Genomic DNA, 23,072 nt, shown 5'->3' with positions numbered 1-23,072 from the left:
CACATTAACTGTTGAACCACAAAATTACAAAGACAAAAATTCTCCCAAGTAGCTAGAAAAAAAATAGATTACATTTTTTGGTTTGGGTTTTGGTTTTTTTAGCAGGGCAATGGGGGATTACATTTTTTAAAATAATTTTTTGGTGATTCTTAACCTGGCAACATTAACATGAGCACTTCCATATACCAAGAAGAGAAAGAGAAATATAAATGTGAAATCCAGCATGAGATTATATATTTAAAACTTTGAATTAAAGTAACAAATTATTTCAAAAAATACAAAGGAAAGTATTAATATTGAACAAAAATACACCAAAACATTTTAAAAATAGGATTGCAGTCCCAAATCATATACCTTGGAAACAAGATTGTATTGATTGAATTTTTTTAAAACTTTCAAAAACAAAACTCAAAGAATTTAAAAGCAAAAATCAATTACTAAAGAAACCACTACAAGTTGCAGAGGAGAAATTCCAAATTAACTGAGTGACAAATATATAACGAAAATAATAATGTTCTTTGCCTGTGACTAATTGTAATTATGATTCAGGGAATGTGTGTATGTATGAATGGATATGGCGAATGTTTAGAAAAAAATTGGAAAAGAACATGTATCCATAATATACAATCTTTTCAAGTGCACATGGAATGCTAGCAATAATTTATCACAAAGGACTAAACTATTAAGAAGCTGCACAAAATTTTTAATTGGCAAAAATCATACAGGCCATATAACAGTGAAGACATATGATAATTCAAAATTGGAATTATATTACAACATGAACAAAATTTATGAAATTATCAAAAATATAGTTTCTAATACACTTAGATAAGTAAAGTCTTTTGTGGCTAATTAACATCACATAAAATATCTTCCTATTTGACTAAAGCAGCATTGAACCACAACAAAGTGTAACAGATACATCATTAAAATTTTAATTAAAAACCAGCAATGCTGGTGCAGCTGTGTATTAACAAGTACACTTATTCATTGCTAGTAGAATTGGGAACTTACAAGTTCAAAAGGCAGGATGTGGTAAAAGTCTAAAAATAATCATGCCCTTTGAGCCAATATTTACATTGTTGCGATTTTACAATGATCTTTTTTTTAACTTACTGGTTCTTAGATTTTCATAACAAAATTATTTGTAACTGAAAAAAAACTGGCAGCAATATCCAATTTAGAGATGTTTGCACAAATATTATGATGCAATTAAAGACATGTATATGGAATGTATTGAGATATTGAAAGAATGCATTGAAATTCACTTATTTAAATGTTTTACTGCAAAGCAAGTCAAACTAAATAAAGTGATGTTTAATATTAAGAGTATAATAAGGGGGCAGCTAGATGGCGCAGTGGTTAAAGCACCGGCCCTGGATTCAGGAGTACCTGAGTTCAAATCCGGCCTCAGACACTTGACATTTACTAGCTGTGTGGCCTTGGGCAAGTCACTTAACCCCCATTGCCCCCCCCCCCAAAAAAAAAGAGTATAATAGGTCATCTAGTAAAAGTAATGGAGATAGTGGAGAGCACTGAAGACTTGAGCAAGGGACTAGATATAGTTACACCTATGCTTCATGGCAGCTGTGTATCAGATGGATTGGAGAGGGGAGACACTAGAAACAAGAGGATCAATTAGAAATCTATTACAATCATTTGGGAAGACTGAAGTGATAGCCTGAAGTAGGATGGTGGCTTTGTGAGTGGAGATAGGGGATGAATAAGAGAGATATTGTGTAGGGAAAGTAGGAGGTAGCTACCAAAGTAGACTAAGAAGGGGTGATCTGACAAGTAAGAGGAGAACCAAAGAGATAAACATCATGGAAGCTATGATAAGAGAGACTATCTAGGACAAGGGGGAGAGGAGACATTTGAACAATGTCCAAAGGTGCTAAGAAGTCAGGAAGGATAAGGACTAAGAAAATGCCATTGTAACTGTTTAATATCCTTTAGCCTGAATCTAACTTTTGGTGGTGCTTTGACTTGTGATTATGTCTAATTTATATTGTGTTAGACTGTAACATAGTTTAATACACTACAACAGATGTTTAATACACTACAACAAAATGAAAATTGCCAGATGTGTAGTCTTGAACTTCTATTTTCCTGTTTTAATTTATATTCACCTGAAGCCACAGCTATACTGAAGGAGCAGTTTTAGAGATTCTCTAGACAAAACCATACCAGATCAGAATGTGATTAAATACTCTGGGTATGAGTGGTCATCAAAAAAGGTTACAAATATCTTTGGCATACCCATTGAGTCAACCAAGCTGTCATATCTCCCTCCTCCTGGCTTTTTTGGAGGTAATGTTATTGATGCATTACCTTGAGCATACACTCCAGTAAGGACACGGACCAGGAACATAAACCTGCATCCTTGGTGCCCTTTTCCACAATAATGGGAGGACATCTGAGCATCTGCTGCAAAGTAGATCCCTTGGCCATACATTCCATCTATAAAAATAAGGACTCGTTATTAAGTTTTGAATATAAAACAATGGAGAAACTAAGTATCCCTTGGGACAGGTGAATACAGGTTGTGGTAGGAGCAATAGCCTAAATCCTACCCTAATGTGATCTAGTATAGTTTTTCCTTAAAAGGTATTGAGATCATCCTCAAGACTTGATTGACACAGGAAATTAAAGGCTCAGGCTATTGACATTACTTCCTGGTTGCTGAGTACAAAGCAAACAAGAAGAGCTCTTAGCGACTTGACGATTGGCAACTCAAGCAAGGAAGCTTTGCTTAGCTGAATCAGCTAGAGGGATCCTTAGTACCTATCCTTATTGAAAACCCTTCTCCTGCTATGGCTAAATAAATTTCCTTTGAATGACTTACAAGTATTTAATTTTGTTCCATTATCAAACCTAAACTACCTGGGGACTGGTGTGGTCAAGTCAGCCTAGAACTCAAGAAAAATAAGCCTGAATTTCTGCCTTTTTGGTAGCATTACGCCCTACCCTCTCTCAGTTGTGGCTTACTCACTTTTCCTAAAGGCACTTTTTAGCCCATTTTCAATGATGGATGAGCAGTTCTGTGACAGTGTTCCATGGAAGAGCAATTGCTCATTCTGTACTCCTGGGGGATTTTTTTTCTCCATCCAGTTGCGCTTATGAATATAAGACATCCAGAGGTATGGGTTTTGTATTCTTTCTATCTAAATAACAAAATCAAAGAGAGAGAGGCTGGTTATCACTCAAATGAGATTAACGTATTTTTCTAGGTCTATTTTGTTTTCCTAACACCTACATTTCCAAATGAGATTTAATTAAATGAGCAAGTAATTCCCAGTATAGACTACTAAAAGTTCCTATATCTATTTCTACAGCTAAGAAGCACTAGCATATCTCCTTTCTTTAATAGTGATTGTCCTCTGAACCTTGTGAAATGAGAGATTGGGAATGGGAGGTTAGACTTCATACTGTTCTTTTTTCTAACTTTCACACATGAATCTGGGATAGTGGAAACAAGACGCATTGGACTGGGAGTCACAAGACCTAAGTTCTAGAACTGGCTCTATCAGCTATGTGATGCTGAGCAAGTTGTTTCTTCTCTCATGGCCTCAGTTTCCCCATTTGTAAAATAAAGTGTTTGGATTAGATGATGTCCAGCTACAGTATAAACCCAGACATATTGTCTAAAAGATTACTCAAAAATCGCCTGGGAGAAAGAAAATAGTGGAGAAAAGAGAGAAGGGAGATAATGATAAATGTGAAGGAGACAATAAAGCATGTTTTTAGGCACAGTGGTGGCTAGAACATGTCTACAAGATTGTAATAATGTTATGTTCAATAGTGTTTCCCTGTACGTTGAGTTAATGAGCATAATCATCTATTCATTAAATATCATTCACCTTAACGATGAAATTCTTCTTCATGGAACGACAGAAATTCCAGGCTACTCTCTGGTACTCCGGCACTGTTGGTGAGAGTTTCACAATCTTCACCAGGTCATCATTCATTAGTTCCCAATGTTGAGGGATGCTCATCTCTATTACAAAATGTTAAAAGTATCTTTAGAATCTTAAGCAAAATTTGTGAGCTTTCCTATTTCTTATATTGGGATGCTTTTTTTTCTTTATGTTCTATTTTGTATTGTAGTTATTTGTCTGTGTAACCATATGTGGGCCATACCCACAGCGGGCGGAGAGACTTGGGTGAAGGGACTAATTACCCAGATTACCAAGTCCTACCCTAACACTGATCCCAATCTTAAGGTTGAAGAGGTAGGAAGAGGAAGCAGGAAGCCATCACAAACATGAAGATGCAAGAGTGGTGACCCTCATGAGACCCCAGAGAGGACCCATCAGGAGCTACTGCCAGGAGGAGTCATTTCAAGCAGCCAGGGATGGAACCAGAATGACTGGCAGTGTTTAATCCTTCAGGGTGACCCTGGGATGAAAAGGGAGAAAACTGAACTTCTGTTCAAGTGTGGGCCCGGAAGAAAAAGTGTGACATCCTTTTCTTTCTTCTCTTTCCCACTGCTCAGGAGGGGTGCCAGATGTATGGTGGGTTACTAACTCACTTCATCCCTGCCAGGCTATTTGAAAGACAGGAGAAGCATGACATGAAGGGAGGGACTCAGGAAACTTTAGTCTTTTCCCTAAATGTTGACTTTTACTTCTAAGCTGTTAAATGTGACTTAAAAAAATGTTAGCCAATAAACACTGAAATTGTTTGTTGTATTTTATTTAATATTCAGATATAGAGAAGACCAGAAAGGAATTTGCCCTTTCCTAGATAAACATCTGGTTTAATTGAGCTAAACCAGAAGACTGGAACTGAGAAGGAAGATAAGGAGAGAGACTGGTATTAGACTTTCACAAACTCTTATAATAGTATCCAAGATTATTGTTGTTGTTCAGTTGTTTCAGTGTGCCTGACTTTTTGTGACCCCATTTGGGGTTTTCCTGGCAAAGATTCTGAAGTGGTTTGCCATTTCCTTCTCCAGCTCATTTGACAGATGAAGAACTCAGACAAGCAGGGTTAAGTGACTTGCCCAGGGTCATATAGCTAGTAAATGTCTTAGGTCAAATCTGAACTCAGGAAGATGTGTCCTGACTTCAGTCCTGGCATTCTATCCACTGTACCACCTAGCTGCCCAAATCCAAGAGCAAGGCACTGTCGAATTGGTTTTGGGGGGTTTTTTGGTTTATTTTTTGTTGTTGTTTGCGGGGTGGGGGTGAGGAAGGAGGCAACAAGCTAGAAGCAGCATATAGCTGAGAAATAATAGTTACTTTTTCAGGGAATATGACTTATGGCTTTCCTACCATAGTTCAAAACCACTAATATCTGAGAAGAGAAGGAGCATCGATTGCTCATTAGCCTTGGACTAGCACAATCAAAGCAATCTAACCACATTATCAGTGCTTAACTTTGCTCACCTTTGTCCTTTGGTGTATATGTATGTGCTATGTGTGTATGTCACATTTCCCTACTTGAACATGCTAATTGCATTTCCCCTAGCACCTAACAATGCATTCTACACATATTAGGTTGAATTAAATATTGGGAATTTTCTAGAAATGGTCAGCTACAACTTTGCTCCCTGATCCAAGGAGAAAATGTTTTGTTACCAGAGCTATCCTATATTCAAGAAGGCAATGAAATAAATGTACAGCATAGTTTATATCACACTTGTCTTCAAGATATCCATCTGCTTTTCTTTATTACTAAGTTTGGGAAGTAGTCTGTTATCTGTATGGCCTTGTAGATATTAAGTACTTCATAAATGTTTGTTGAATTGAGTGTCCACATTTATTTCTTAACTCTTAACAACTAATAGGCTAGAGTATCCTTTTTGGGGGGGTTTGTTTGTTTTTGTTTTGTTTTTGCGGGGCAAAGGGGGTTAAGTGACTTGCCCAGGGTCACACAGCTAGTAAGTATCAAGTGTCTGAGGTCAGATTTGAACTCAGGTACTCCTGAATCCAGGGCAGATGCTTTATCCACTGTGCCACCTAGCTGCCCCTAGAGTATCTTTTTAATTGTTCCTTTTTTAGGCAATTAACTGATTCCTGGGAAAGAGGAAATGAAAAGCACATTAAATACCTTTGTTCAGAGTTCTGATAAAAGATTAAGTAGGAGAAAAAGGTAAAATTATGAACACAGCCTTCCTGTCTATTAATAACAATTGGTAAATTACAAATGTAGAAATCTATTGTATTATTAGTTGCAGTTTTGCTTAATGTTTCAGAGAATATCCTGGGGGGTGGTGTTATTTAGGTGTTTGAGGGAAGTGTTCAAATACAGTGTATTAGTAAAAATAAAATAAAGAGGTGAGAATGATTGGCTAAAGTGCCTTTTGGATTATGAGTGGACATCAAATATTTATGTTTATTTGTTCTATTATCAGCAATTAGGAAATTAACTGGATAGAGCATCCCAGTGAAAAAAAATAGTGCATGACAAGGTAACAACTACCACCTCAAGTTTTCAATTTGCTAAGTTCTATAACCATCATCCATGATTCATTTTGGCAACCTATGTCAATGACCATCATTCCCCCACTTCTCTTTAAGGGGAATTCATTGAGGATGAATCTGGGAAGGAATAAGAGCATAAAGAAAGGGACAAAGCCCAAGTAAACCCTGAAATGAAATTAAAGGGAAGGGAAAACTCACCCCTTATGCAGATTTCCCGCTTTATTTTAAAGATTGTCCCTGTGTCTGGCACCAAACCTTCCCTCTTCTTCAAGTTCACCTGGGCTCTTCTAGAATCCAAGATGATTTCAATGTTCTCCTCTTCCTTCCTATATGCTGCTTCCAGCTTTAAGTTTGTGGTTTTGTCAAATGGGGAAAGACTCCTGTCCCCAGTGCCATACTGCCACTGAACCACTGATTTCAAGGCTTCTGCTACTCTATCTGTGACCTGAGCTTCCTGGATTAGAGTTTGGACAGAAGTGGCGGCTTTCTTCACATCTTCCTGAAAGCCCTGGATCTGTAAGAGATTCCCATGACGATGCAGATTGAGAGGGAAATAGTAGGCCTGATGCAAGACCTCTTGAAGACAGTCTTCACTGAGAGTGACTATTTTGTCACTGTTGAATGTTTCACTATAATATCCATTCATAAAGTCCTCAAAAGCTTCCTGAAATTTTGCTAAATTCACCTCTCTACCCAATACCTGAACCAGTCCTAGTGGAGAGTCACCTGAGAACAGAGAGAAAAAATTCATAATGAGTCAAGCACCCCAGATTGTTTTTTGTTTTGGTAGGGCAATGAGGGTTAAGTGACTTGCCCAGGGTCACACAGCTAGTAAGTGTCACGTGTTTGAGGCCAGACTTGAACTCAGGTCCTCCTGAATCCAGGGCTAGTGCTTTATCCACTGTGCCATCTAGCTGCCCCCCCCCCAGATTCTTGAAAAAGAAGCCAAACCTGACCATTCTGACCCCATGCTGCCTAAGAAGGGGCTAGAATAATGGGATGTATAAGGAAAGGTCAAAAGAATTGAAATCACTTAGTCTGAAAAAGGCTGAATAATTGCCTTTAGTTTCTGAAGGATTAGCATGTAGAAAATGGGGAATAACTACTTTCTACTTTAACTGATATCAGGAAAATAAATGAATTGTACTAAAACTCTAGCAAATGGGGCAGCTAGGTGGCGCAGTGGATAAAGCACCGGCCCTGGATTCAGGAGGACCTGAGTTCAAATTCGGCCTTAGACACTTGACACTTACTAGCTGTGTGACCCTGGGCAAGTCACTTAACCCCCATTGCCCTGAAAACAAACAAACAAACAAAAAAAAAAACTCTAGCAAATGACTATGGTTATATATCAGAAACATGTCTGCAAAGGAGAGTTAAAAGACTACATTGATTACTCTCTTTCTTCTTCTTTTCATATATTGAGCTTCTAGTAGTACCCATAGACATTGCTTAATCCTGCTAATGGCAACCCATTTGGCTTGTGGATCCAAGACAAGATGACTTATGGAAGTCCCCAACTTTAACCACTATTAAAAAAAAAACAAACCATTAAATGAACATATGGAACAAACCATGGAGGGATGACAAAGTCAGGATTTTTAAAAAACCAACAACTTTGGGGCAGCTAGGTGAAGCAGTGGATAAAGCACCGGCCCTGGATTCAGGAGGACCTGAGTTCAAATCCAACCTCAGACACTTGATACTTACTAGCTGTGTGACCCTGGGCAAGTCACTTAACCCTCATTGCCCCAAAAAACAAACAAACAAAAAAACCCTTTTAAGATTAACAAGATGGAATTTTCCACTTATTCAGAAACTTATTACGTGCAGAAGTTTTTACATACAGAAAAATTTCCATATACTAATGGAACCCTAGGAATAGTTACAGGACATATCTTTTTGTTGTTTTTTTTAAGTGAGGCAATTGGGGGTTAAGTGACTTGCCCAGGGTCACACAGCTAGTAAGTGTCAAGTGTCTGAGGCCGGATTTGAACTCAGGTCCTCCTGAATCCAGGGCCAGTGCTCTATCCGCTGCAGCACCTAGCTGCCCCCTACAGGACATATCAATAAGGGATTGCTAAGGGGTATTTTTATCAATAAGTACCTATTCTGAAAAAGGCTGAGAAAGTAGGAGTTGAACTATATAACCTCTAAGATCCTTTCCAAATCTAACCTAGAGAGATAAAAATTTAAAGTTTAATTTAGAGGAAACTACCATTTTTTCTCTTTTCACCAATATCAATGGCTGATTGAGCTTCAATTAGTGTATGGCCAGTCATCAATAGTTTAATTAGAGGCAGCTGGTGATACAGTAGCTAGAGTACAGGGTCTTGAGTCAGGAAAACCAAAATTCAAATCCAACTTCAGATACTTACTAGATGTGTGACTGTGGGCAGTTCATTTAACCTCTGCCTCAGTTTCCTCAACTGTAAAATGTGGGTAATAATAGCATTTACCTTGCAGGGCTGTTGAGGGGATCAAGTGAAATAATACTTATAAAAATACTTAACACTGTGCTTTGCAAATAGTAAGCACTATATAAATGCTTATTACTGTCCTTAGCTAGTTGTTCGTTATATAATGGCTGACTGGCTTAATGCTGATTGACAGCTTAGCCAACTAGTAACGATGATGCTCCTCCTTTTCCTTCTCCCCTTTCTCTTCCTCCTACACATTGGTACCCTCTACAGATGAAACAGTAAAAGAAAGCACAGGGCAGTATTCAAAATATAATGTAGTGGCAGCTAGGTGGCAAAACCAAAAAGATAATGTATTCCACTGCTCTGAAAGTGCTGAGCAACCCTAGGCACTACAGCATCTTCAGATTGCTGTTCAGTGTCCCCCTTGCCATTTTGTCAGTAACTAGGAAGAGGATACTTCCAGCTGGAGCACTGATGTCTCCCAATAGGATAATGCCCCAAATTCCCAGGCATCTGGAGATGAAAGAAAAATAATTCAGCTACTTAATAGGGACCAGGACAACATTTCCTCACCTTTACCAAGAGTAAAATGTTGTTTTCTGTATCTTCTGAGAACCTCCAGGAGCTGATGGACAGATGTCTAATAGAAAGAAAGAGTAGTATTATCTGGGGACACCACAAACCATGCCCATGCAAGATGGGCAAGCAACCAATAAACATTGTGTATCTTCTGACTACTCAATTGACTATTCCCTGTCTCTTTCCCTCTCCTTGGACCTCCCTATTCCTTGAGGCACAACAATAGTCAAATTAGGACAATTAATAACCTTACAATGCCTTCAAAGTATTCAAGGGAAAGGAAGAGTTGATTTATATGATAAATTTCATTGTTGTCTTATTTTAAGCAATTGCCACAGTCATCCCAGCCTTCAGTAAGCACCACCCTGATCAGTCAGCAGCCATCAAGATGAAGGCAAGACCCTCCTGAAAGCCCAAATGATGGTGGGCATTTTTTTAGCAACAAAATATTTTAAAATTAAAGTATGTACATTTTTCAGACATAAGACTACTGCACACTTAACAGACTACAATATAACCATAACTATTATATGCACAGGGAATGCCTGAAATTCATGTGACTTGCTTTATATTTACTTTATTGGGGACAGCTAGGTGGCACAATGGATAGAGCACTGGCCCTGGATTCAGGAGGACCTGAGTTCAAATCCAGCCTCAGACACTTAGCATTTACTAGCTATGTGACCCTGGGCAAGTCACTTAACCCCAATTGCCCCTCCAAATATATATATATATATATACACTTTATTGCAGTGGCCTGGGACCAAACCTGCGATATCTCTAAGATATACCTGTACATGTATATAAATTATTAAATTATAAACTCCCTGAGGGAAAGGACCAAATTTGAACTTCCTACATTGTTCAGGACAGTCTATGCGCTTAATAAATATTTAATGAATGACTGAACCCCAAAAAGAGCATAAGCAAGTCTGGGTACCTGCTTTAGAGTCCTCTAGAATAGAAGAGGCATTTTTCTAGTCTTTGAATAAGTGGGAGGAAAAAAGACTCCTCAAGTTCCCTTTCAGTTCTGTCATTTTATCAAGAATTGATGGCTCTTACCGATTCACTCTCCTCCCTACAGGCTGAGGCCTCAGAGAGCAAAGCAGTTGTAGTTTCCTCTGGCACTTGCATCTTTACCAAACACTGGAGTTCTTCAGCAAGCGTGAGAAGAACTGTAGCTCCAGTCCTCAAAAGATATTGTTGTATTCCTCTGTGCCTTACAGGGATGCTGCTCACAGTCAATGAATCTAAATCAGTTTGAACAACTCCTCTAGCCTCTTCTACATGTCTTCTCAGTCCTCTTAATGTCAAGGTTAAAGTAGAATGGGTGGTCTGAACACAAATATTCACCTTTAAGTCTCCCCAGTTCATTATCTGAAGCAGATTTTCTCTGGCTTCTGCCAGCTCTGATCGTGGGGAAATAACTCTGTCTTCAGTTATTGAATAACTTATCAAATATTCCCTAATATGGGTCTCTGCCTCAGCTACTTCAACCCCAATGCCCACTATGACCACTGAAGTCAAGATATCTTGCTGTGATTTGACACTATAAAAAGTGACTTTCTTTTGACTTCTTAGTGCTATGAGTAGAGCTTCCCATTCTGGGCCACTGGCTGCCCACTGGACCTCTTTTCCTATATCAACCTTCCTCTCACAAACCAGGATCTTCAGTAATTCTTCTGCTTTTACCAGTTCTCCAAAGTCAAGCCCCCCAATCCTAACTCCATCAGAAGTGTTCAGGACTGCTGAAACATCTCGAGCAAGGAAAAAATTCTGATTAAAGAGTTCTTTCTGAAGGCTCTGGATAAATTGAACTTGGAATGGGGAAAGTGAGACTGGCCAGTCCTTAAAATCACTCAGCAGACTATAAAATTGCTTCTCCACCTGAAGCACATCCTTTTGGGGGCCCTGAAAAGTGATCATACCTAAAGGATCTTCTGCTAAGGTTATAATCACTGGAGAGTGAGAAAGGGGTAGCAACTTGCTTATTGTGTTTTTGACCACCATATATATAGGAAGATGGAGAATGGGATGTTCCACACACAATGGCTTTTCATTGAAAGCCATTTCCTGAACACATTGTAGAAACATCTTCAGTGCTTCAGTTGGCCCCACAAAGCAAGGGCCTTCATATTCTTGTATGGTTGGAAAAGACTTCACTAATGATTGTTGTTTCTTCAAAACATTTAGAATATCTGAGTTGGACTCATAGTGAACAGCATATCTCTTTTTATTTTCTTGAAAAGTATCCTCCACAGCTTTCTCCCAGCTAGATGGATCTAGGTGTTCTTCTTCTGCTATAAATTTAAGCACTCCCAAAGAAGCACAAGTTTTGAAGACACAGCCTATCTTCCTTAAATCATCTTCAAACTCTTGGAAAACAGCTGGAGAGTCATCAAGGTATTGGACAAAAGCACGGTCTTCTTTCTGACAGATACCAACAGCCTCTAGAAGAAAATAGAACAGGGTTGACCAACAGGGTTTAATTAAAAATTTTTTCTCAGTCCTCATCCTCCTTATTTATAGTATTTTGTGCATAGGTCAGTGGACTTGTAGTCACAAATCTAGGTGACATGGAGGATAGAGTGCAAATTGCTTAACTTTTCTCAGCCTCACGGCACTCATTTGCAAAATGGGATCATATAACACTTAATATTATCTCATCTGAAAGGAGATAATATTTATAAAGCACTTAGCAGAAATATCTGGCACATAGTAGGTACTTTATAAATACTTATTCCCTTCCCTATTTAATAGGGTTCTTGTAAAGATTAAATAATATGGGTGAAGTACTTTATAAAGCTTTAATGTGTTATGTAAACTTAGAAATCAATCTGCTTCCACTCCTTCATTTTACAGAGAGTGAAATGGAAGGTATTACAAAGAGAAATTTGCATTTGCTTACACTGTAAAAAGAGACAGTTCCATATTTGTGTTTTGAGTCCTTCATACAAACACAAATAGCTATCACTATTAGCAATATCAGCTTTGAATTTTAATTCACTTTACCTCTCTGGGACTCAGTTTCCTTTTAGCTCTAATGTTCCATGATTCACAGAATAAAACATACAGATTCTTATCTAGCATGCTAACTATACACAGAATGATGACAACATTTGTATAAATTGTGGCTTGCATATATTTATAGTTAATGAATGGAATTTATGGTTTCTTGATATTTAAATCCCTCTCTCTGTGCCCTTTCTTATTCTGTCATTAAAGCAATTTTACTGTCTAAAATTTTAAAAATATATAATAAAATCAAGTGCTATGTAAAGTTAGCCGTTATTATTATTATATTTTTTTTGTGAGGCAATGAGGGTTAAGTGACTTGCCCAGGGTCACACAGCTAGTAAATGTCCAGTGTCTGAGGCCGGATTTGAACTCAGGTCCTCCTGAATCCAGGGCTGGTGCTTTATCCACTGTGCCACCTAGCTGCCTCTGTTATTATTATTAATAATAAATTGAGGGGGTGGCTAGGTGGCGCAGTGGATAAAGTACCAGCCCTGGATTCAGGAGGACCTGAGTTCAAATCCGGCCTCAGACACTTGACACTAGCTGTGTGATCCTGGGCAAGTTACTTAACCCTCATTGCCCCGCAAAAAAAAAGAAAAAAAAAGAAAAAAAAAAGAAAAAGAATAAAGAAATCTATGATCCTATGGATACCTCCCTTCTCCTTGATATTGTTGATATTCTTGGTCTTCATGACACTGTATTCTCCTCTTTTGTTGGTATTAATCTACTCCCTCTCCCTCCCTCTCCTGCACTCATACTTCTTCCTTATTATGAACCCTAAATGTGGGTTCTCCCAAGGCTCTGCCCATAGACTTCTGTTCTTTTTAAATACTTCTTTCCTCTGAGCACTTGTCTATTGCCATCATAAATAACTATCTCTTTGCAAATTGCTTCCAAATGTATATTTTTGTACCTGCAGACTTTTTAAAGCTTTCTATTTTCTGGCCTTATTTTATCCATCCTACCTTTTATTCCACTAATTCCCAACATGAATCCTTCTTTATCATCAAGCACATATCCTTGTTGTACAAAAACACCATGACAAGTTCAAGGCCCTTTGTCTATACCTTTCCATTACCTGAAAATGTCTTATCTACCACTTCTTTCCTTACTCAAATCTTACCTTATCAAGACTCAGATCAAATATCATCTCTTCCTCCCAACCCCCAATGATGTCTCTTCTCTGAACAGTACTTATTATTTATACCATATCCTTAGCATTTAATTTTGTTATACATTAAAGACTATATATGTATGTTTACACACACACACACACATATATATATACACATTTATTTGCTTATATGTGTATATAGACATAAATGTACATATATGTACATACAGGATAGGGGCTAGACCTATGATTTCTCCTTTTTCTTTTTATTTAATTTTATTGTTTCCAATTAATAAGTATTTATTTTTCCCTTGTATCTGTGATTTCATTGATATAGGGTATACCCAGATGAGCATACTTTATCAATGCTAGCTATCACCTTCTCTGAAATTTATACTCTTAGAAGTTGCTTAGAGCTGAGAGGGTGAGTGCCCAAGATTACAGTCAGTCAGAGATGGGATTTGAACCCAGGTCTTCCTGGATCTGAGGCCAGACCTCAATTTAGTTTGCCATACTTTCCCCCACATAGAAAATTTATGTTTGACTATAGAAGTATATTTGCACATATAAAAATGTTTATAATATTTTCTTCCCCTCTCTCTCTGATGTGATATACTTATATACATTCTAGTAAATACTTTAATGATTTATAATTTTATCAATGCCTCTACAGGACAGATCATAACCTAACCATAATTTTGTTAGAGGGTCTTTATTTTAAAATTTTTTTATCATAAAAGCATTTAATTATTTTCTAGTTACATGTAAAGATAGTTTTCGGGGCAGCTAGGTGGCGCAGTGGATAAAGCACCAGCCCTTGATTCAGGAGTACCTGAGTTCAAATCCGGCCTCAGACACTTGACACTTACTAGCTGTGTGACCCTGGGCATGTCACTTAACCCCCACTGCCTTGCAAAAAAAAAAAAAAAGATAGTTTTCAAAATTTGTTTTTATAAGATTTCTAGTTCCAAATTTTTCTCCCTTCCTTCTTCCTTCCCCCCTCCTTAAGACAGAAAGCAATCTAATATAGGTTATATATATACAATCACATTAAATATATTTCTGCATTAATCATGTTGTGAAAGAAGAATCAGAACAAAAGGGAAAAACTAGATGGTTTTTGTGACAAAAACCCTCATTCTGCTACCAGCCTGGTGATGGGCTCACTTCTGAACTTAGTGAGGTTGGTCTCTATGGTACTGGCACACATTTGGTCCCTGAGCCCTTCCAGCTTAGTAAGACCTGCTGCTAGTGTTTGTGGTCCACTGTCATAGCCTCTGAGAACTCCTTCAATAGGAGGAGGACCTCAGTGTAAGATAGACATATGTAATTCTTAAATAGTGTACTGCTAGTTGTATCATGTTGGTCTTGCCACCCCTATTAAATTGTAAACTCCTTGAAAACAGGAGGATAGGGGCAGCTTGGTGGCGCAGTGGATAGAGCACCGGTCCTGGAATCAGGAGGACCTGAGTTCAAATCTGGCCTCAGACATTTAACACTTACTAGCTGTGTGACCCTGGGCAAGTCACTTAACCCCAATTGCCTCACTAAAAAAAAAAAAGAAAACAGGAGGATCTTATACTTCTATTTTCTCTCCCATAGAACTGGATTACAGAAGGTAGACAGCATTTATTAAGTAAATGATGAGTGATGCTATAATTTTCTTGAGACTGAGATTCTAAGATATCTGAAAAAATCACCAGGGTTAAACAATAGAGTCAATAATAACTGCAGTATTATCAGTTATTAAATAGCACATCAAGCAGGGGGTTAATATAAAATAATTTTAGTTCATTATATCTCTTCTTTCTATTGCCTTACTGACTAGGCTGGGGTAGGGGTAGGAGTTAGGAAGTAAAGCATGAAGTATATCATAACTGAAACAGGTACACAGATTAATGTGTCCTTTAGCCATCTGCCCTTGGGAGTGTGAGGAAGTAGGCTACGAATAACTACAATGATAAACGTGTTAGAGTAGATGAAAATTTTGAAGAATGGAGATGTTTGTAAATTAGAAGATGCTCGAACTCTGGAAAACTGAGTAATGTCAACTCTATAATATTCCCAGACAGTGTATCTTACCAAAAGGGGTCTTGAAATCTTCAGTCACCTGAAAAGGAAAGATGGAAGAAACCTGATGTATTTAAAACAAATCAAGATCAAGCAAACAAAAGATACCACGCCTCTTATAAACACTGAAGCACTGCAACTTTGTACATCTTTTCTAGAAGGCTCTAAGAGTCTCTGGTTTTGGCTCTGTTCATACTTTATCTAAAGAGCTAAATGGTCTTTATATTCTTATCTTAGTCCTTGAGAGCACCTGGACATTAGATCAATAATTACAAATCAATCATCTTAACAGATGACAAACTGTATCTAATGTCATTGACTTTCACTTTATTATTGTTTCTGTTGGGGGAGACACCTGCTTAAAACCTCAGCTGTCTCTAACCTACCTCCAATCAGCAATCTACTGTAATTTGAGAGAGAAAAAATATCTGTACCCAAAATATCCTGCTTAGATTCCACCATTAGAAATCTATTAAATTGGATCAATCAGTTGTTCTATTAAAGTGCAAATCTGCCTAAGAGAAGTAACATATTAATCAAAGTAATCAATTACTCACACTTTGGTGTAAATTTATTTTCCCAGGCTGAATCACTCTAGAAAGGTAAGTGAGAGGAGTTGCCCTTGGAGAAATGAACGTTTGGTAGCACAGAATGAGAATGAAGCACAGCTTTGGAACAAGGGGAACAACTCTGAGAGCAAAAACTAGAGTATGGCAATAAAATTCTGGGGGTCCAAGCAGTAAGTGATTGAGGACACTTGGGGCAGAGCAGTGGTGGCATCAGAAGAAACAAAAACCAGGAAGGCAAGTGGGAATATTCATACTTTTGTCTAAGGTACCTCTGTCCATAATGGGTTGATGTTGGATTCACTGAAACTTTACCTTCTGAAGAGTAGCTGCTCTTGGGGGCTGAACTATCTGCACTAGCTTCATCCACGTATTTGGTTTTTGTTTTAAGAAGTTATTGATCTCTTCCAACATAATGCGCAAGGTGTTGGAATTCCCAGGAGTTTCCAGTTCTAACATGGGAAAGGAGATGGATTCCAGAAAAGAGCCAAGGAAATTGTTCAGGCAGCTCCAGACCACCTGTTGAATGACCTGATGAAATAACATAACAATCATGATCACTAAAATAATTACAAATATAATTACAACAATTACAATTATAATCACAATGCAAGTATAATTACAAATATGTAGCCTATCTGTCTCCATAAAAATGTCTGCTCTTTGGTGGGAAGCAACAGAAAATGGGACAAAGGTTTGTATGAGTTCCAGAGTTCCAGATAGGGACTGATCCATTTTCATCACTGACACCACTTATGTAGTTGATAATTAGAAAAAATATTATGCAAAATAATAAAAGAAGCTCCTAGTTTGCAAAGTGCTTCCCACACAAGAATCTTGTGAAATAGGGTTGTTCAGGGGTTATTATATCCTCATTTTAAAAACTGGGAGAGTGGGGGATGGTCCTCTCTCACTGAAGGAACTTTTCACGGGCAGATGGTCCACCCCCATCAGTCCTCTATAAAAGTACCTTCCAGTCTCCTGTTCGAGGAGATTTGGTACCTCTGAGCCATGTGCTTTATGCCAAATCTCCCCATGAAAAGTCCAAGGATTTCTTTCAGGGTTTCCCTCCCCCCACCCTTCCCTTCCTTTGTTCCTCAATAAACTATCACCTTATTCTAACTACGTTTTGTGTGCAAGAGGGTGTAATTCTTTAAAGAGGAATTCCCAAGAACCCCATCTCCTACCCCAACCCGTACCCCATTTTCCCACCATATCAAGAGGATGGATTTTTCCCTCACAATTGGAGGTCCCACTGCGATGTAAGGAGCTGTGGGGCCCTCCAGGTTCCAGCACTCCCAGCACCCTTCACCAGCGATGGTCTAAGCCCAGAGGGGGCCACCTCCAACTCCTGAGTTCAAGGAACTCAGCAGAGACGTCGCAAATGCAGGGTGGAACATGCTCACCAAGGGGAAGGGACTTCTGGCCCAGACTCCTGGAGTTTCCAGCTCACCAATTTAAGCCTGGAGACTGGGTATTGATAAGAACCTGGAAGAGCAACAAGTTGGAACCTGATTGGGAAGGGCCGTTCCTGGTGTTACTTTTCACTGATATTGCAGTGAGGACTGAGGAGCAAAACTGGACTCATTACTCACTCTCAAATAAAAGGGACACCTTTTCCAGAAGAAAAACCAGAGCCAAAACATGAGCAGTGGACTGTTAATAAGGAATCTGATCGACCGAGGGTGAAGTTTAAAAAGACTTTAATGTACAATACACCAAAAGGGGGAAGGGAGGTAACATTTTGGGGTAGTGGGAGCTGCTCAGGCAAACAAGTAGCAGAGGAGCAAAAAGGATTTGATATATGGGCATCTGAAGAAGGAACTGATCCCGTAGGAAGAATAGGAATATCCTTTGAAAATCTCATGGATCCTACATCCCCCTATCCTTTTAAGACTCCAGAAATAACCTCTTCAAGTCCAGAAGGGAAACTCCTGAGTTACAGGCCATTGAAGTTAAGGATGTGAGACCGACAGTGGAGACAGACTGTGTTTTTTGTTGTTTTTCTTTTCTGACGTTTTTCCTTTTTGCTCTGATTCTTCTCTAATAACACGACTAATGTAGATTGTACATATATAACCTATATCAGATTATTTGCTGTCTTGGGGAGGGGAGAGGGAGGGAGAAAAATTTGAAACTAGAAATCTTATAAAAACAAATGTTGAAAACTATCTCTACATGTAACTGGAAAATAATAAAATACTTTTATAATTTAAAAAAAAAAAAAAGAAAAACTGGGAAACAGGTTTAGAGAAGTTTGGCAACTTGCCCACGGCTGACCCAGGTCTTTTGACTCCCAAATCCAAAGAACCCAGAGTTACACCAGATTTGCAGAATAGGGTCAGTATGTTTGAATATGTTTGAATCAATTGGAATAAGAAATACACCTGGGAGGTAGTATGGGCTAGTGGATAGATAGCCAGACTCAGAAAACTCAGTCAAAAAGAACTAGGGTTTATGACCCACTCTCAAGACCCAGTGACGCAGACTGAAGCTAAAGATATCACTGAGATTCTCTAGTCTTCATATACATTACCTTTCTCCATACACTCTATGATCTAGCTAAACTGGCCTCCTTGGGGTTCTACACACACAGAAGCCCCAGAAGCATTATATCCTATCTCCCCCTTCTTTTACTGGTGATCCCAAACTCTGTGTGTGACTGAGAAAAAGACCATAAGATTTAGCAATTTAGAGACTGTTGGTAGTTTTGGATTTTTCTGGGGCTTTATTTTGATTTTTAGATTGCTGGTAACTTTGGAGAGAGCAGTTTCAGTTGAGTTATGAAGTCAGAAGCTAGATTGCAAGGTGTGGAGGAGTGGGAAAAGAAAGTGGAGGCAATGAGTGCAGACTGCTTTTTCTAGGAGTTTGGTGAAAAAAAGGAGGAAAGGACTATAGCTTCAGAGGATAGTAGCTAGCTGTGCAGCCCTGACCCTGAGCAAGTCACTTAATCCTCATTGCTCCGCCAAAAAAAAAAGTTACAATTACCATTAAAAAAAAGAGAGAGAGAGAGAATGGTAGGATCAAACTGGAAAAAAAATTTGAAAGGATGTTTGAAGACAAAAGGGGAGGAACAAGTAGAAAGACAGGAAGAGCCTTATTGATTTGTTATTTCATGATTTTATAAAATTTCAGAGAAACTGGAAATAGCCCTGCATGAAGGGAGGTTAAAGACAGTCCATTCCAGGAAGACCCCACCCACCTGATTCCTCTCCAAAGTGCAAGACAAGAAAAAGAATCATACCCCAAGGGTCCCCACCATCACCTCAGACAAACAGGAAAGCTTTAAGGATCTTAAAGTGGGAACTGAGATATTGCCCTGATAAAGATCAATTTATAAGCAACACATGACATCAAGAAATGGCCCCTAGATTATGACAAAATAAAATTTAGACCCCCTGTTTCTGGAGCTAAGGCCCAGCAAGCAAGCTGTGTCTTGAGCTTGGCAGGACAACAATGCTTTTTCTTTTTTCTTTTTTTTTTTTTTTTAAGTGAGGCAATTGGGGTTAAGTGACTTGCCCATGGTCACACAGCTAGTAAGTGTTAAGTGTCTGAGGCCGGATTTGAACTCAGGTAGTCCTGAATCCAGGGCCGGTGCTCTATCCACTTCGCCACCTAGCTGCCCCAAAAATGCTTTTTCGATCACCCTAGTCAGCTAGTCACATAATTCACCAGGTGCTCTCTGATCAAAGACAAGCACTAGAGAAACTCAGAAAGTCCTGCTGTGAATCCAACTTGTCACAGGCTTGCTGCTCCCTCACTGTCAGGCCTATAGCTCACTGGGCTGCCACTAGTATAAATATTGGGATCTTCCCACGCCGCCTCAGCCCCCCACTAGAGTGGGGGCGGAGAGGGACAGCACATGTGTCTATAGCTGATCTTTGCTTGTAAGCCTTTTTCCCTACCTTGAAAATAAAACTCCTCTTTAATTCCTGACTTACCTGACTGGCCTATTCTGTGTGGCTCCAGCCATTCGTGGGTTAGAGACTGGTTCTGATCTGGTTGACAATTATTAGTCCTACTTCTAGCCCAATCCCCTCAACCATTATCCATTTCTACCCATAGGAAAGCAACTCTACAGGAGAAGGGATAAGTCATCCCCACCAACTGCCAACTAACCACCATCAGGTAAGCCAGTTCAGCTAAAGCAGCCAGACACCCTGAGCAAATCAAACCACCAACACCACCTCTATCTTCCCTCAGACACAAAAGAAGATAATCCCTGACCTAAACCCCAGAGCCTTAGAAATAGCAGCACACTCCAGACCACTGACTATTTCCTGCTCAGGCTCCACAGTCATCATGGAAAAGAGCAATTACTGTTGAGAAGGTTCATCTTTCTCACAACTACTACCAACACCAACACCAACTGCTGACCATCTTCCACTGACAGGCAGAGAAACCTAAAAGACCCAGTCAGTGGAGGCAGCACATACTATACCGTGGTCTTGCTTCTACCTCAGCCCCTATAGCCATCATCCTGTGCAACAACCTTTGGAGACACAACCTAGCAACTGCATTTACAGTGACTACAGCCTGGCCTTACCACCCATAAGTACTAAAGATTTCAAGGAGAAAGTTCTCACCTCCAAAGCCCTGGCCATTATAAAATAACTAAACATCAGAAAGAGAGATGATTTTATCAGTGGAAATGACATTAAAGAAAACCCATTACCATCTGCTTTGTTGCTATACCCTAAGCACTATGGGACCTTTCCGTCTGACTTGCTGCTGAAACCTCCTAAATGGGGATTCTCCCCCATTAGAATGTGAGTTCTTGCTTTTTCTATTCATAACACCAGCATTTAGTACAATGCTTTATACATAGTAAATGCTTAATAAAATGCCTTTTAATTCATTCATATTCAAAAATTAGGCCAAACCTTGTTGACTTCTAGGCGCTGCTGAACCAATCCTGCATCCAGGCAGATGATATACAGGATCTGGCAATGAAGCCCAGGCAAGTTGGAAGCAGGAATGGTGATGATGTTTCCATGGAGGAGATCCTGGGCATCAAGAATGGTTTCCAGTGCTGCCTGGACCTGAGTAGGCATCTCCTGGACCCTACTCTTATTGTGGGGTTCTAGAATCCAAGGGAAAACTACCACATCTGTCTGTGAACAAAAGCCCAGGAGGAAAGGAAAATAAAAAGAATTTAACAAAAACTAGGATTAAATATCCTTTTTTTTTTTTTGCAGGGCCATGGGGGTTAAGTGACTTGCCCAGGGTCACACAGCTAGTAAGTGTAAAGTGTCTGAGGCCGGATTTGAACTCAGGTACTCCTGAATCCAGGGCTGTTGTTTTATCCATTGTACCACCTAGCTGCCCCCTAAACATCCTATTTTTTAAAAAAGTTTCTATTAAGTAATAGAATTCTAAACAATTTTCTCTTAGTTTTGAGGTTGTCAGAGCCCTCCATTCCTCTTTCCCTTAGCATAAACAGGGGTCCCAAATGTTCTAAGAAACCCCACAGAAAGAAAGTCCATAGTATTCCTTGATCACCTGTTCCAAATCTCATAGTCTTCACTGACTAGATGTTCTTTCTTGTGTCTAACATCTTATTTTGCTCTATTCTCAAAGGGATAGAAAATAGATTGTTACATCCTCTGAATCCCTTAGAATATTTAAGAACTGTTACTGCTCTCCTTTATATTTCTCTTTACCCATAGTTCTTTTAGCTTTCCCTAGATCCCCACTGCCCAACTGATCATTCCTATTGATCAATCATGGACCTTTTTCCAAGGCTACATTTGGACTATTCACCTAAGAGGAATCAGACTCAATAGTGACCACTTACTTTCTGGCTAATGAGGCTTCCAAACACCACCTGGGTTGTTACAGCTTCCCAGGAACTCATGACGTAGGGAAGAAGGTCATGGTGATCTGTTCCACGGGGCCACCACCTACAACATTCCATCTCACATTCAGCTACAAAGTCATTATCATTTACTGCAATCGTCAGATTCCTCAGGTTGCTGCAGCTCCCTGTGGGCTGCATGCTCTTAAACTCCTTGACTCCCAGAGTGATCCCCTTTGCGAGGGCTGCTGGGCCCGTGGGGTGGATCACCAATGAAGCACTTTTCTCCTGGGACACAGCTTGTAGGGCCAAAGTGACAGCGCTGGCCATCAGCTCCTGGCTTTCATCCATAGAAGCCCGTTTCTTTCTTGAGCTATGCCCAGTCCAGGAGGATGACAGCACCACTTTTAGGAGGACCTGAGGAATACCTCTCTCATTCAGGATATGCTGCCTCAGCACTCTTACCTTGGGGACTGTTTTGACCTCTTTCTCTCTGTCCAGTGGCCTACTGCTAAGGCTCATGCTAACACAGGCTCGGAAAGTAGAAGCCTCTCCTTTCCAGAGATAGAGACTAAGGCTGTCTCCAATCTGGAAGAAACCACTCATCCTTCTTTGCTCTTGGATGAGGCCAGGCCATAGGTTCATTCTCACAGTCGAATTGAGAAGGATCATCAGTTTGCTGATGGCAATCTTGGCATCGGAGGCCACTTTTTGGGGACCAAAGAAGGAAATGATTGCTAAGTTGTGGACTAGTTGCCAGCCAACTTTCACCTTCCAGAGAGACAAATCCAGTGTTCCCTGTAGGACCTTCCATAAATGGAACTCCTCCAGGGTCACATATAGAGTTTCATTTGTGCTTGGGTGTCTCTGAAGGTGATCCAGCGTCACCCAGTCTTTACTGTCCCTGCTACATGCTGAAGAGCCTCGTGATTGTTTCCTTGAGACTCTCATGAAAGAACTATAAGAGGGTTTGACTGTTTCCAAACTGAATCTGGGATCCTTTAGATCTTTATCATTTGAGACTCTTTCATAGCTGGTTCTTAGATGAGGTCCATTGTGGGTCATAGACCCAGACAT

The 23,072-nt window shown here is 39.5% G+C and overlaps 1 protein-coding gene across 1 annotated transcript; it reads right to left on the bottom strand.

Moving 5' to 3' along the window:
• Positions 1-2,144: 2,144 nt before the first annotated feature.
• On the bottom strand, positions 2,145-23,072 carry LOC122738501. Its single transcript, XM_043980517.1, has 9 exons — positions 21,996-23,072; positions 16,514-16,729; positions 15,645-15,672; positions 10,493-11,880; positions 9,425-9,491; positions 6,627-7,154; positions 3,861-3,997; positions 2,993-3,164; positions 2,145-2,460 (listed from the first exon to the last, which is right to left on the bottom strand). Exons 1-9 carry the CDS (start codon positions 23,070-23,072, stop codon positions 2,192-2,194), a joined length of 3,882 nt encoding a protein of 1,293 aa, XP_043836452.1. The 3' UTR covers positions 2,145-2,191.

This window comes from Dromiciops gliroides, chromosome 2, assembly GCF_019393635.1.
Source record: "Dromiciops gliroides isolate mDroGli1 chromosome 2, mDroGli1.pri, whole genome shotgun sequence".
Classification (NCBI taxonomy): domain Eukaryota; kingdom Metazoa; phylum Chordata; class Mammalia; order Microbiotheria; family Microbiotheriidae; genus Dromiciops; species Dromiciops gliroides.
The sequence above is the reverse complement of the archived record's forward strand: the minus strand, read 5'-3'. Positions and strand labels throughout refer to the sequence as shown.

Coding starts and splice junctions, on each gene's coding strand:
- LOC122738501 (XM_043980517.1), bottom strand. CDS start 23,072: ATGTCTGGGTCTATGACCCACAATGGACCTCATCTAAGAACCAGCTAT. Junction 9,492..10,492: donor GTAGGGAGGAGAGTGAATCG/GTAAGAGCCATC, acceptor TCTTTCTATTAG/ACATCTGTCCATCAGCTCCT. Junction 3,165..3,860: donor AGAAGAATTTCATCGTTAAG/GTGAATGATATT, acceptor TTTGTTATTTAG/ATAGAAAGAATACAAAACCC.